Source organism: Rhamphochromis longiceps, linkage group LG3 (genome assembly GCF_057381845.1).
Source record: "Rhamphochromis longiceps isolate RC_006_pf linkage group LG3, R_longiceps_female_GT1.1, whole genome shotgun sequence".
Lineage (NCBI taxonomy): Eukaryota > Metazoa > Chordata > Actinopteri > Cichliformes > Cichlidae > Rhamphochromis > Rhamphochromis longiceps.
In genome coordinates this window covers 19,882,790-19,895,209 of record NC_140559.1, presented here as the reverse complement: position 1 = coordinate 19,895,209, position 12,420 = coordinate 19,882,790, and the positions used below count along the sequence as shown (strand labels likewise).

The window sequence follows — 12,420 nt, the reverse complement described above, 5'->3', positions numbered from 1 at the left end:
TCACACACCTTTTCACACACTGGTGGAGGCAGCTACAGTTGTAGCCACAGCTGCCCTGGGGCAGACTGACAGAAGCGAGGCTGCCATATCGCACCATCGACCCCTCTGGCCAACACCAGTAGGCGGTGTGTCTTGCCCAAGGACACAACGACCGAAACTGTCCAAGCTAGGGCTCGAACCGGCAACCTTCTGATTACAAGCCTTCCGATTAAACCTTCAAATATCTTGGTGTCCACATCTCCTCAGACCTGACATGGGCTGCCCACATTCAGGTCCAGACCAAAAAGGCTAGGCAGCGCCTGTATCACCTACGACAACTGAGGAAGTTCAGGGTCTCTCCAAAGATCCTCAGGATTTTCTATACAGGCGCTGTGGAGAGCATCCTCACACAGAACATGACATCGTGGTTTGGGAACAGCTGTGTGAAGGACCAAAAAGCTCTCCAGAGAGTGATCCGTACAGCAGAACGCTGCTGCAGGATTGCTCTCCCCCCGCTTCAGGACACCTACACCAGGAGATGCCGGACTAGAGCAGCGCAGATACTGAAGGACCCGTCCCATCCTGGCAACAAACTGTTCCAACTTCTGCAATCTGGTAGAAGGTTCCGCATCTTCCGGGCAAGGACAGAGAGACTCAAGAGGAGCTTCTATCCCCAAGCCATCCGTGCCCTAAACACACACACCCGCCCTCTCACATCATCTATAATTGACTGAGACAGGACTCTCTTCCAGACACTCTAAACCCAGGCACAATGTACATTTCAAATTCCTTTAATTTTAAATATGTTTATATTGTCTATCCTGTAAAATAGTCAGATGTCTATTCATATTAATGTACAGAATTCACCTGCTTGCTCCTACTACTGCACATTCACCCAGTGTATATACTATATGTATATATATATATATAATGTTCTTCCTCTACACCCCCCCAATTTTTGCACATGTCGAGGAGCGTGTCAGGCTACATTTCACTGTGTGTTATACTTGTATAACTATGCATGTGACAAATAAAGAACCTTGAACCTTGAACCTTGAAGACGAACTGCCAACTGTTGAGCCACGATCGCCCTGGTGACTGAATATACAGTGATGCTGAAAAGCTACCTGCACCAGTGACCTTTAAGATGGAATGTTTAAGAGACATCATGAATTGATAAAGACGCCTTAAATCTCAGTTGCTGCTCATTACCTTTCATGGTGTTCTGTTAATCTGCACTCTGTACTCTGAAAGAAATTATTTATTTTTGTACCAGAAAGTAGACTTTTTCTTCATCCAGATGTTTGTTTGTTTTTTCAGTGGGAAGAATGTTTCATTACTCATCTAAGTGACTTGTTTATTCTCAGATCAGTCATTAAAATCTGCATGTTAATGATCATGAAGCGGACCTCCTGGCCAATTATTAGTCAGTGCCAGTTACAGTCATCATATAAATGTACAGCTTGTAAGGTTGTGGGGGTGTACTCTGGGGAGAGTAACTGAGTGTGAAAGGTTAGTGATGTGGTTCCAACTTTATTTTCCTGACTTTCAAGAGGAAACGACAGGCAGGTAAAAATTGTGAGCTGTTTTGATTCCAAAGATTCGATTGCAGAGAGTTGTGCAAAGATTACCAGCGTCTGGGGAAATGAATTGCAGGTGAGCAAAGTGGTGGCTTGATGACAGAAACTATAGAGAAAATTATCATTGGTAAGTAGAAAGCATAAACATGAAGCAATGAGGCCTGGTTACCACCATGAGGTAGCTGACAAACTGGTCTTAAATACAGCCTTGCTGACTATTGTTGATGGATATTAGGTTAGTAGGGCAAGGTGAGGAAGGAGGGTTCCGTCCAGAAGGCGGACAAAGTTGAACATAGAAAGCCAGTGGAGAAACACCAGACACTCACTCACTCAGATCCTAACAGTTTTATGGTCAGCTCGAAAAACAGGACCTTATTCTCTGCCTTGGACCACATGGCAATGTCTGGCTTGAGAGTAATTATCAAGACCTCTCTCTGGAAGGCCTGTTGTTTCCTGAGGTCTACCAACATCTGCCACTCTTTGAATGGTGTGAAAATACTCATCCATTTCAGAGGAGGTTGACTCGTGCTGCAAGGCTTCAAAAATCCTGCTTGCGTATGATTGGCTGCTTCTGGCATGCAGTTTGGTGTTACCTTACAGCTCTCCAGGATCTCAGCCAAATTTGTCAGCATTTTATCATGGCACCACCTGAAACAGGTCTGGAGTGTGGTGTCCTCCAGATGTCTGCCTAGGTGATGTACCTGTTAATAGTATCATCCCATCTTGTCCAGGCTCCTGGGTTGCCCTGAGATATAACCTTAACATGGAAGCAGTCCAGGTCCCGTCTGGTTATCCCATCCACCACCATAGCCTACTGCTTTCTCGTGGTGGTTTTAGACCAGAACGTTGGTCCTAAGCCCAGGGCAGTGCTTGTGACTGGTTTAAACGGCCCTAACAAGTCTTCATGCCGTAGATCGGAAATGGCATGACCTAACTCTTCCTGTGGCTTCCATTTATGACCTGTACAAATGGGAACTTTGGCACTCCCAATGAGCGGGTCTCCTGAATTCTTCAGTTCCAGCACCAGGTGGGCCTTTTCCTGCCTGTACCCTAAAGTGATGGATTTAAGAAGGAGCTGCAACAGCTTGGGGGCGATCGTGGCTCAAGAGTTGGGAGTTCGCCTTGTAATCAGAAGGTTGCCGGCTTGACCCCAGCTTGGACAGTCTCGGTTGTTGTGTCCTTGGGCAAGACACTTCACCCGTCTCCTACTGGTGGTGGTCAGAGGGCCCGGTGGCGCCAGTGTCTGGCAGCCTCGCCTCTGTCAGTGCGCCCCAGAGCAGCTGTGGCTACAATGTAGCTTGCCATCACAAGTGTGTGAAAAGGTGTGTGAATGGGTGGATGACTGGATGTGTAAAGCTCTTTGGGCTAGCCCCCTGGCAAGTTGCTGTTTGGCTAGTTTGGCTAGTCAGCCTGGGGAGACCAAAAGATACACAACAAGAGGAACATCAAAACAGCTAAGGGGACGAGACACAGACATAACAAAAAATCATACAGATAGAACAGAATACGACACATAAACAAGGGAGCTTGGACGAAACTTTAAACAAAACCTAACTAAGACATACTAATAATACGCTTGAACTTAACATTACGAGGAATCAAAAAATACAAAATACACTCAAAATGCAGACCCAGCCCCCTGACATTCACAAAAACCCAAGGCGACTGTGAAATGCAGCAACAAACAAGAAACCTCACCTACCACAGACCAAACTCTTTCACTTGAGCGAAATTATTGTTGCCACCTCATGCACCACCTCATGCAACATCCTAATGCATGCACTTTCTTTTCAAGAGAAAAGACCACTGAGCTGTCTAGTGGCACTGGTTTTAGAGATATGCATAATTCAATTCATTCTTATTTATATACACAATATATATAGTGTGTTGTTAGTTGCCTCAAGTATAACAGTACAAAGAAAACAGAGACTATCCCAACAGCCTTATGACACCTTATGAGCAAGCAGTTTGGTAACAGTGGAAAAGAAAAACTCCCTTTTGACATGAAGAAACCTCCAGCAGAATCAGGTTCAGGGAGGGGCAGCCTGATTGGTTGGGGTGAGATTAAAAAAAACATGGTGTGGAAGAGAGTAAGAGATAAATAGTAAATGATGATTAAATAAAGAGGTGAATAAACATGAAAGAAGGAGAAACACAGCCTAAGTCTGTTGCAGTAACTAAGGAAGAATGCAGAGTCACCTGAACCAACCCTAATGATGGGTTTTATCAAAAGGGGAAGTTTTAAGTGTATTCTTAAAAGTAGCGAGGGTGTTTGTCTCCCAGATCTAAACTGGGAGCTGTGCATGAATGTACATGAATTTATGAATCAAGAAGTACTGAATTATATTTATATTTTCTCTTAATTGTATTCTTTATAACTTTCCACAAAGAAAAGAAGTCAGTCCCACACCAGTGCCCCACAAATGAACCAATAGAGGAAGGTCCACTACATGGAAAGGAAATACTTCTCACCTCTGTGTTTGAACCAACAGAAAAGCTGGTGCTCAGAGGAAAAGGGCGGGCTTTACTTGGTGTCAGTGACAGAAATGAAAAAAAGCTCAAATGAGTGAGAAGGACGATGAAGGAAACATCTGTGCTGTGTCTGCTCTGTAAGTAGAATCTCTGTGTTTGTTTGAATTCTTGTACTTTGACTGTCTGCTCTCCTGATAACTGATGATGGAGGAGAAGACATGAAAAACAAATCAGGCTGAATTCAAGTTCAAACACCACGAGGACCAACTGCAGGTCTGAACTGACTCTTTATCTTTGCTCAGGAGTCGAGGAAACACAGCAGGCAGTGAAAAGATCAAATCATTCACTCATTATATCAACACAGCTGCACAGTGGACACATGACTTTGCTGGGTTATCTAAATGTAGTGGAGAGTTTGTATATAATCACACTGTAATTTTTGCTCATAATTATAATGATCACTTTAATAGCTGTTTTTTATATAAAAAGCATGATGAGTTCAAACTATGGATACATTTATGTCACTAACAAATATAAAATAAAAGCTTGAATGCTATTAAATGATAATAAAAAGGAAAGGTTACTAAATCATATCTAACAGCACAGGTGTCACAGAGATGCAGTGGTTAGCATCCGTGTAGGTTTCCTCTCACAGTTCAAAGACATGTTTGGTTAACTGGTGATTGTAAACTGACTGTAGGTGTGAATGTTAGTCTTTTGTTGTCCAAACTGTACTTGAAAGATGTTTCTGACATCTAATAGAAAATGAGCAGATATATAAGAGAGAGACGTGTTTGTGGGTTTGTCAGCTGTTTGTGTGGAGTTGTTCTTTATGTTCACCTGAAATCAACCTGAGTGTCATTTCTCTTTAGTTCTGATCTCACTGCTGAGCTGCACAACAAACCAAGGTCAGTAACCTTCTTCTGTCACCGTTTAAACCTGAGAAATGCTCAATGATATGACCTGATTGGGTTCATGTTTGAGAATGGATCTCAAATATAAAACTGATTAAATTATGGATTATTCAGAGAATTATATTCTTAATTATAACAGATCATCAGGTTTTGTTTTTTCATTTTAACCCTCACAGCTCGTCTGACTGTGAGTCCCAGCAGCTCTCAGATCTTTAAAGGAGACTTTGTGTCTCTGAGCTGTGAGGAGGACGACAGCTCTGCTGGATGGACTCTGAGGAGAAACACAAGCAAACGACAGAGGACTCAGTGTGGAGTTGAGTGGGGAACAACAGTTGGTTCAGCGAATTGTTCTTGTAACATCACCAATACCTACAAATCAGACAGTGGAGTTTACTGGTGTGAGTCCAGAGAGGGTCCCATCAGTAACATGGTTAAGCTGACAGTCACTGGTAAGCTGAGTGTGTGGAGTTAGTGTTGATGAAGCTGTGTGTAAATGGATGAAATGCTGTAGTTTGTCTCTGTGTTGAGGTGGATCAGTGATCCTGCAGAGTCCTGTCCTCCCTGTGATGGAGGGAGATGACGTCACTCTGCTCTGTAAAACAAAGACCACTCCCTCCAACCTCCCAGCTGCTTTCTATAAAGATGGCTCCCTCATCAGGAAGCAGCCTACAGGTCACATGACCATCCAGCATGTTTCCAGGTCTGATGAAGGCCTCTACAAGTGTGACATCAGCGGTCATGGAGAGTCTCCATCCAGCTGGATCACTGTCACAGGTGACACACTCACCTGTCTGTGTTTCTGCAGCTTTCAACATTCACAATGTGACGACAACTTAATGACTGTGTTTGCTTTATTTTAGGGAAACACACCACCACACCTCCACCTGGATCCAACTCTCCTCCTGGTTTCACCTCCATCACTCTTCCTCCATCCCCTTCTCCTCCTGTTCTCTCTGTGTTGTCATGTGTTGGATCAGTCTGTGTTGTGGTTCTACTGGTGTTACTCGTTTTGCTGGTGAGACGATATGTTCACAGGAAACCTGAAGGTGAGACTCAGACCTGTCAGAATAATCTACACATTAATTATGATTTACATCGTGTGTGTGTGTAATTGCAAGGAGATTTTCTGTGGGTGAATCACAGGTACCTGGTAACGTCCAAACAACATCCTAGAATTTCAGTCACCAAATCTAGAGCAGACTTCTTGGACAGTGTGATAGCACAATGAACTAAAGAGAAATCCAAAGTTATTGTGAGATAATAAAATTTAAATGCTTTAAAAATCGCCACAGCACAGAGTCTGTCTAGAGGTCCAGTTCAGCTACAGCTGCCTGTGTCACCATCAGTGTTAATACAATATAAGATGGTGGAATATTTACTGTAGATCGAGTCATTCCTCTCTGTCCCATGGTTACGGTGTCTATGTGTTCCTTTTTCACGTTTCTTAGGTCAGCGGTCCCCAACCCCCGGGCCTCGGACCGGTACCGGTCCGTGAGTCGTTTGGTACCGGGCCGCGAGAGTTGAGGCTCAGGTGTGAAATGTATGGTTTTCAGGGTTTTTATCGGTTTTCAGCGTTATTTTGTTATTGTTTTTATTGTTAACTCTGTTTTCCTGGGTCTTTTCACGTGTGTTATGAATAAATCATCTTTTTTCGGGTACCGGTACTAGTTTTATTTTGTTGCATTTATCCGCGACACCTTAAAGGCCGGTCCGTGAAAAATATTGTCGGGCATAAACCGGTCCGTGGCGCAAAAAAGGTTAGAGACCGCTGTCTTAGGTAATAGTTTCTTATATAATGGTTCACCTTGTTTGCATTGGCTAGTACACACGTACAGTAGTTAAGCTCTACTAAATATTGATGGAACAACTAAAAATGCACTCCTGAAGAGCTTTGGGGCCAGGGACTACTTCACAAGTCTACCACTAGAATGACCTGTAGTGCTGGTGCCCCTCTAAAAATGAGAGTCTCTAAGTGGCGTGGGAAAAACTAGAAAACAATAAGCATGTAGACATCGAAATCAGGAGTCTGTCTTTAAAGTTTAACTGTGTGCTTACTGAGTCTACACTATGCTTGAGTGTGTGTTTGTGGTCTGTGGTCGATTTTACAGCTCTGCAGTCGTATAGTTTCCTGTTTGTCTTTTTAAAAAGTCACCTGTAGGTGTTGCTCCACAGAGCTCTTAGTATTAAAACAATATAAGAGAAACTGTAATTACTAATAATTTTTCTAACTGACATTTAATCACTGAACTAAAATATTACAGTTTATCTTCAAACTTTGCATTAAATGCATTATATGGCTCCTTTAGAAACGTTTATAATTACTTGTATTCCATTAGTTGGGGCGACCGTGGCTCAGGAGGTTGGGAAGCGTATCTGTAACTGGAAGGTCGCCGGTTCGATCCCTGTACTTTCTGTCCTGGTCGTTGTGTCCTTGGGCAAGACACTTTACCTACCGCCTACTGGTGTTGGCCAGAGGGGCCGATAGTGCGATATGGCAGCCTTGCTTCTGTCAGTCTGCCCCAGAGCAGCTGTGGCTACAACTGTAGCTGCCTCCACCAGAGAGTGAATGAATAGTGGTATTGTAAAGCGCTTTGGGTGCCTTGAAAAGCGCTATATAAATCCATTATTATTAGTCCCTGTCTGAATCTATATTTTATGTTTGTTATTTTCTAGTTTTGTGACTTTCTGAAATGTTGACTAAATGCAGTCCCCTGATGATAATCAATTATGTTTTCAGTGTAAACTTTATTCATCTAGACACTAAATGTAAATTAAAATTAAAATCAATGATCCACATGCTTTTGGTTTGAAGAGTTCTACAGTAGCAGAAGTGTACGACCAGTTGCAATTACGACTTCTGTGTGTGCTTTGTGTACAGGGAGGGTTTCAATTGCAGTGGATTCAACGGTGAGAACAGAAGATGTCAGTTATGAAGAAATCATCATCGTCAAAGAAACTGAAAAAAAGTCAAAGACGAGAGGTACAGCTGCTCTTTCTCGCCATCACGGTTCTTCACAGCTTTAACACAGGGTTTAGTTCAGGCTACACGCTAACATTAGAATGCTAACACGCTGTGATAGGCTCAAAAATAATCTTTTAAAGAAAAACATGGCTGAGTGTTTGATCGTTTCTATCAGAGGCAGCGGAAGTGTATTACTTGAAATTAAAGGACACAGCGATATTGAGAAATCACATGTTTAGTGTGATTCATAACTTTGCAATTTAAAATCTCAAGTTATAATCTATCAGTTTGTCCACTTTAATAATGGAGGTCAAATATTTAAAACCTCAGTTAAAAACAATCCTGTTGAGTCAGGAAGTGTATAGATTTAAACACAATAAAACAGCCAATCAACATCCGGCAATTCTGTGTTAGCAAACTCTCAGGTAAACTCTATAATTTAGCTAAGACCTCTCACAGCCTGAAACGTGAGGAATATTGATATATCCGTGACCTACAACGCACACTTCATTTGAATGGATACTTTTGATTTTCCATTGCCAGATGTCAGTGAGGAGTTTCTACTTGTAAACAGCTCATTTAGTAGTTGTGTCTATTTTGCCTTGTGCATACGTTTATCAGGCAATTCTTTATGTTTTTCTAACTCTGGTGAAAAAATTATAAAAATGTACTCAAAGGTAAAGAAGTGAATTAATACAATATAGGCCAAATGTATTGAAAGACCAAACCCATATCTGAGCAGTCGCTACAGTCTTACATGCCTCTCTGCAGCTTTCACGCCCATAGTGCACACCGAAACCCCACCTCCACAAACACTGTCCCACACCACCTGAAATTAAGGAATAAAAAAGAGACACAAAATATTTCTGTTTTGTTTGGCTCAAATATGACACATTAGCAGTCATCTTTAGGGCCACACATACACCTTAAATAGGTCAGCCCCCTGATGTGACTTTTGGCAGTGTGATAACTGAGCTACAAATCTAGAGGTAGCCCAGATAAGGCTCAGATGGGTGTTCTGTCTGGAGTTGATACACAAACAACTTTCAGGGTGAATAAATATGATATGTTTAAAGAGACAGACTAAAGACACCAAGCAGCCTTTTATACAACGCATTAATCTGGCTTCAAGTTGTTCATGTAAAACCACAGCTGCTACTTCCCGTTCCTGTGTAGTTCTAGTCTGAAGCTGATGAAACCCTTCACCACAGAAAGTTCTGGTTTGGCCGTTGACAGTGTTCATGTTGTGAAAATGAGTTGTGCGCTTATGTGAGGTATGTTAGACGACACTGACAGAAACTGGCTGCTCTGTGGTCACTGCTTTCACACAGACGAGGTCTCTGTACTCACATATTTTTCATCAGAGGCTTTAAGAAGTGAAAATAGAAAACAGTGAGAACCTGCCGCTAATTATAAATGTTGTAACTTCCGTATTAACAAAGCCCTCTGAAGGGCAAAGGCTATACTAACACTTTAATGTTTTCTGATTTTTTATAACAATATGCTGACATCAGCCTGTTTTTGTAACCACACATTGATTTTTGACCTTTGCATACTAGAGTTGTATAGTTTTTTTTTTCTTTACCCATATGATTGGAACAGAATTGGTTGAAACCTTTGGCTTCTATTATCTATTATCTATAAAAACTAAAGGAACTTGCAGTTGTTGTATTTAAAGAATAAACAATGTGTTGTGCAGCTCTATTAAGGTCCTTTCATATGATTTATTATTTAATATTTTTTCTTGAAATGTATTTTCAAAGTCAAGACACTAATAATGAAGGTTAAGGTCACATACTTAGCCAACTCACATCCTCATGTTCTCCAAGGCCTGGCATCGTTTTAAAGTTTGAAGAAATCTCCTTTGTGTGAGAAAGAACAGGACGAGCACTGTCAGAACTACAAACGGACCTCCAGCAGGCAACTGGTTTGAATATCTCTGACCAAACAATCAGAAACAGACTTTATAAGGGTGAGCCTTGGGCCTGACCTCCTCCAGTTTAGCAATACTGGTTTGGAGGTGTGTCAGTGATGGTCTGGGAAGGCATATCCATGGGAACACACAGATGTTTACAGGCTAGGCAACAGCACTCTGATTGCCATTATGTATTGGTATTTGGTTGCATTTGTGGGTTTTAGGCCATTGTTATTGTAAATCCTTTCAAGGTGACTCAGGTTGGATGGTGATTATCTGGGGAAAACCATATTTAAATTGTTCCAAGTCTAGGCTCTGGCTAGAATGCCCTATAACATAGAGTTGACCTTTAGCCACCACAGTGTTGTCTTTGCAGCGTGCTTAGGGTCATTCTCGTGTTGGAATATTTTCTCTTACTGCACTGTTAGCCAGCAACCAGTTTATCTCAGACTTTAACTAAAATTAATTTGAAACTAAATAAAAAGATAATAAAACCAACTACTAACTATCAATCCTCCTATCCTAGAGGCAGGGTACACTCTGGACAGGTCGCCAGTCTGTCTGATTTAGAGCTTTCAATTAACCTATCCCCAACAAGTGCATGTTTTTAAACTTCCACACAGGAAGACCACAGTCGGACGGTGGAATTGAACTTAGAATCTTCCTGCTGTGAGGTAACAGTGCTAAACATCCTGCCACCAACCCTCAAATGCAGTGTGTATTATGGCAATTTAACAAACATAACTTGTTTAAATAAATCTGCTCCTGTTGCTGCTTTATTGGGGCATGGGTGCTTTCTTTTACACAAAACTGTAGCGTTTCACGCAGCAGATCACAACATTTTTATTGATTATCTTAAAAATGGATGGGAAATGGAAAACACTGTGTATCCTTTGTATCATTTCATCAACTACAGCTTACAGTAACTGTGATGTAACAGTTTAACTTTAGGTTTTTGTGTTCATTTTGCAAGGTGTGAAAAATGGTTAAGAGTTGGGCATGCTCAAAGACTGCAGAGTTGGTTTCAAGTCTGAGACAAACATTTCTGTGTGTCATTCAGCCTCAGCTTTACCTTAAAAAAGCTCCGTGATTTGCATCTGAGCTGGTTCCCAGTAAAGTCTGAACTGGGACTGTGTCTGATGCAGAGAGGTGGAGATTGGAGGTCTTGATTGAACTACATCATGTTTCCTGTTGTTTGAACTGTGTGTGTTTGTGTTCAGACTTTAAACCAGAGCCAGACGCCGTCTACTCTTCACTGAAGTAGTCCACCAGTCCAACCACTGGCGTCCAGCTGCTGGTCTCTAACTGGTCCCCCCAGCACCTCAGACCAGAGGACATCAACAGATTTTTATATGTTTTATGTCTTTTGTCTCTATCTAAATATGTATTTTACAGTAAAATCAACAATAAGAAAATAAGTATGTTTATATATTTGCGGTCATCACCATTTCCACTTATATTTATTTTATCTTTTTGTCTTTTTGTATAAACAAAGTTCTCGATTGTTTTCCTCGTGTGGTTCTGTGGGTTTCACCAAGGTGTCAGATGGAACATTTGAGTTGTTCCTGTCTGATTGTGGTTAACTGCTACACTCCTCTCTTCAGTGGGGAAAACAAACAGAAAACATTACACCACAACCGCAGACTTAAAGCAATAGGAGCATTGTTCAGTGGTTTAAAACTGCAGTGGGAATATCTGTAAAGTATCTGTGAGATGTAGATTCTTCTTTAACACTTTGTTTGCTGCTTAAAACACTGGAAAGTTTGGAGTCACTGTGTCTGACCTTGTTCTCAAAAAATTATTTAAGTGTTTTAGTACGGTTGAGTATTGGAACTCAATGATGCCTCTATGGAAACTAACTTTATGTATAGTGAATTAAAAAACAAAAACATCTGAATTTTTGTCACTCAGAAAAAACAAAACTGAAGAAATATCATTGCGAGGCATTTAAAGTCCAACATCTCCCTCTAGTGGTCACATATAAACATGTGTGAGGATGGTGTTAATGTAAAATGTGAATCATAGTGTTCCAGTCAGTCATCAGTGTGTCTCTGCACAGCTGTAATTAAAATGTGTTCAGAGGGCCTCAGTGTCTGAATGGTTCCAGTTCAGCTCCATAACAGCAGCGTCCCTGGTTTGATTCCTGTGTTTCAGCTCATATCTGCCTCTCTCACTGAGGGGACGTAACTACATGGAAAATAAATAGTTCTCACCTCTGTGTTTGTCAGCTGTTTGTGTGGAGTTGTTCTTTATGTTCACCTCAAATCAACCTGAGTGTCATTTCTCTTTAGTTCTGATCTCACTGCTGAGCTGCACAACAAACCAAGGTCAGTAACCTTCTTCTGTCACAGTTTAAACCTGAGAAATGCTCACTGATATGACCTGGTTGGGTTCATGTTTCACAATGTAAAGCCTAACAGATTTTAACCCTCACAGCTCGTCTGACTGTGAGTCCCAGCAGCTCTCAGATCTTTGAAGGAGACTTTGTGTCTCTGAGCTGTGAGGAGGACGACAGCTCTGCTGGATGGACTCTGAGGAGAAACACAAGTACAAGACTCGTTGTGGAAGTACATGGGGAAAACCAGCTGGTTCTTCCTT

General features: G+C 41.7%; 1 protein-coding gene across 1 annotated transcript; it reads left to right on the top strand.

Moving 5' to 3' along the window:
- Positions 1–4,137: 4,137 nt before the first annotated feature.
- Positions 4,138–11,086, top strand: LOC146673325 (low affinity immunoglobulin gamma Fc region receptor III-like). Its single transcript, XM_085401910.1, has 7 exons — positions 4,138–4,168; positions 4,904–4,939; positions 5,122–5,394; positions 5,474–5,719; positions 5,806–5,991; positions 7,824–7,925; positions 11,043–11,086. The coding sequence occupies exons 1-7, from the start codon at positions 4,138–4,140 to the stop codon at positions 11,084–11,086; spliced, it is 918 nt and encodes a 305-aa protein (XP_085258036.1).
- The last annotated feature ends 1,334 nt before the right edge of the window (positions 11,087–12,420 follow it).

Bases quoted from the DNA above. Each gene is read 5' to 3' on its own strand.
- LOC146673325 (XM_085401910.1), top strand. From the start codon at position 4,138: ATGAAGGAAACATCTGTGCTGTGTCTGCTCT. The intron at 4,169-4,903 runs GTAAGTAGAATC...ATTTCTCTTTAG, and splicing joins ATCTGTGCTGTGTCTGCTCT to TTCTGATCTCACTGCTGAGC. The intron at 5,720-5,805 runs GTGACACACTCA...GCTTTATTTTAG, and splicing joins CAGCTGGATCACTGTCACAG to GGAAACACACCACCACACCT.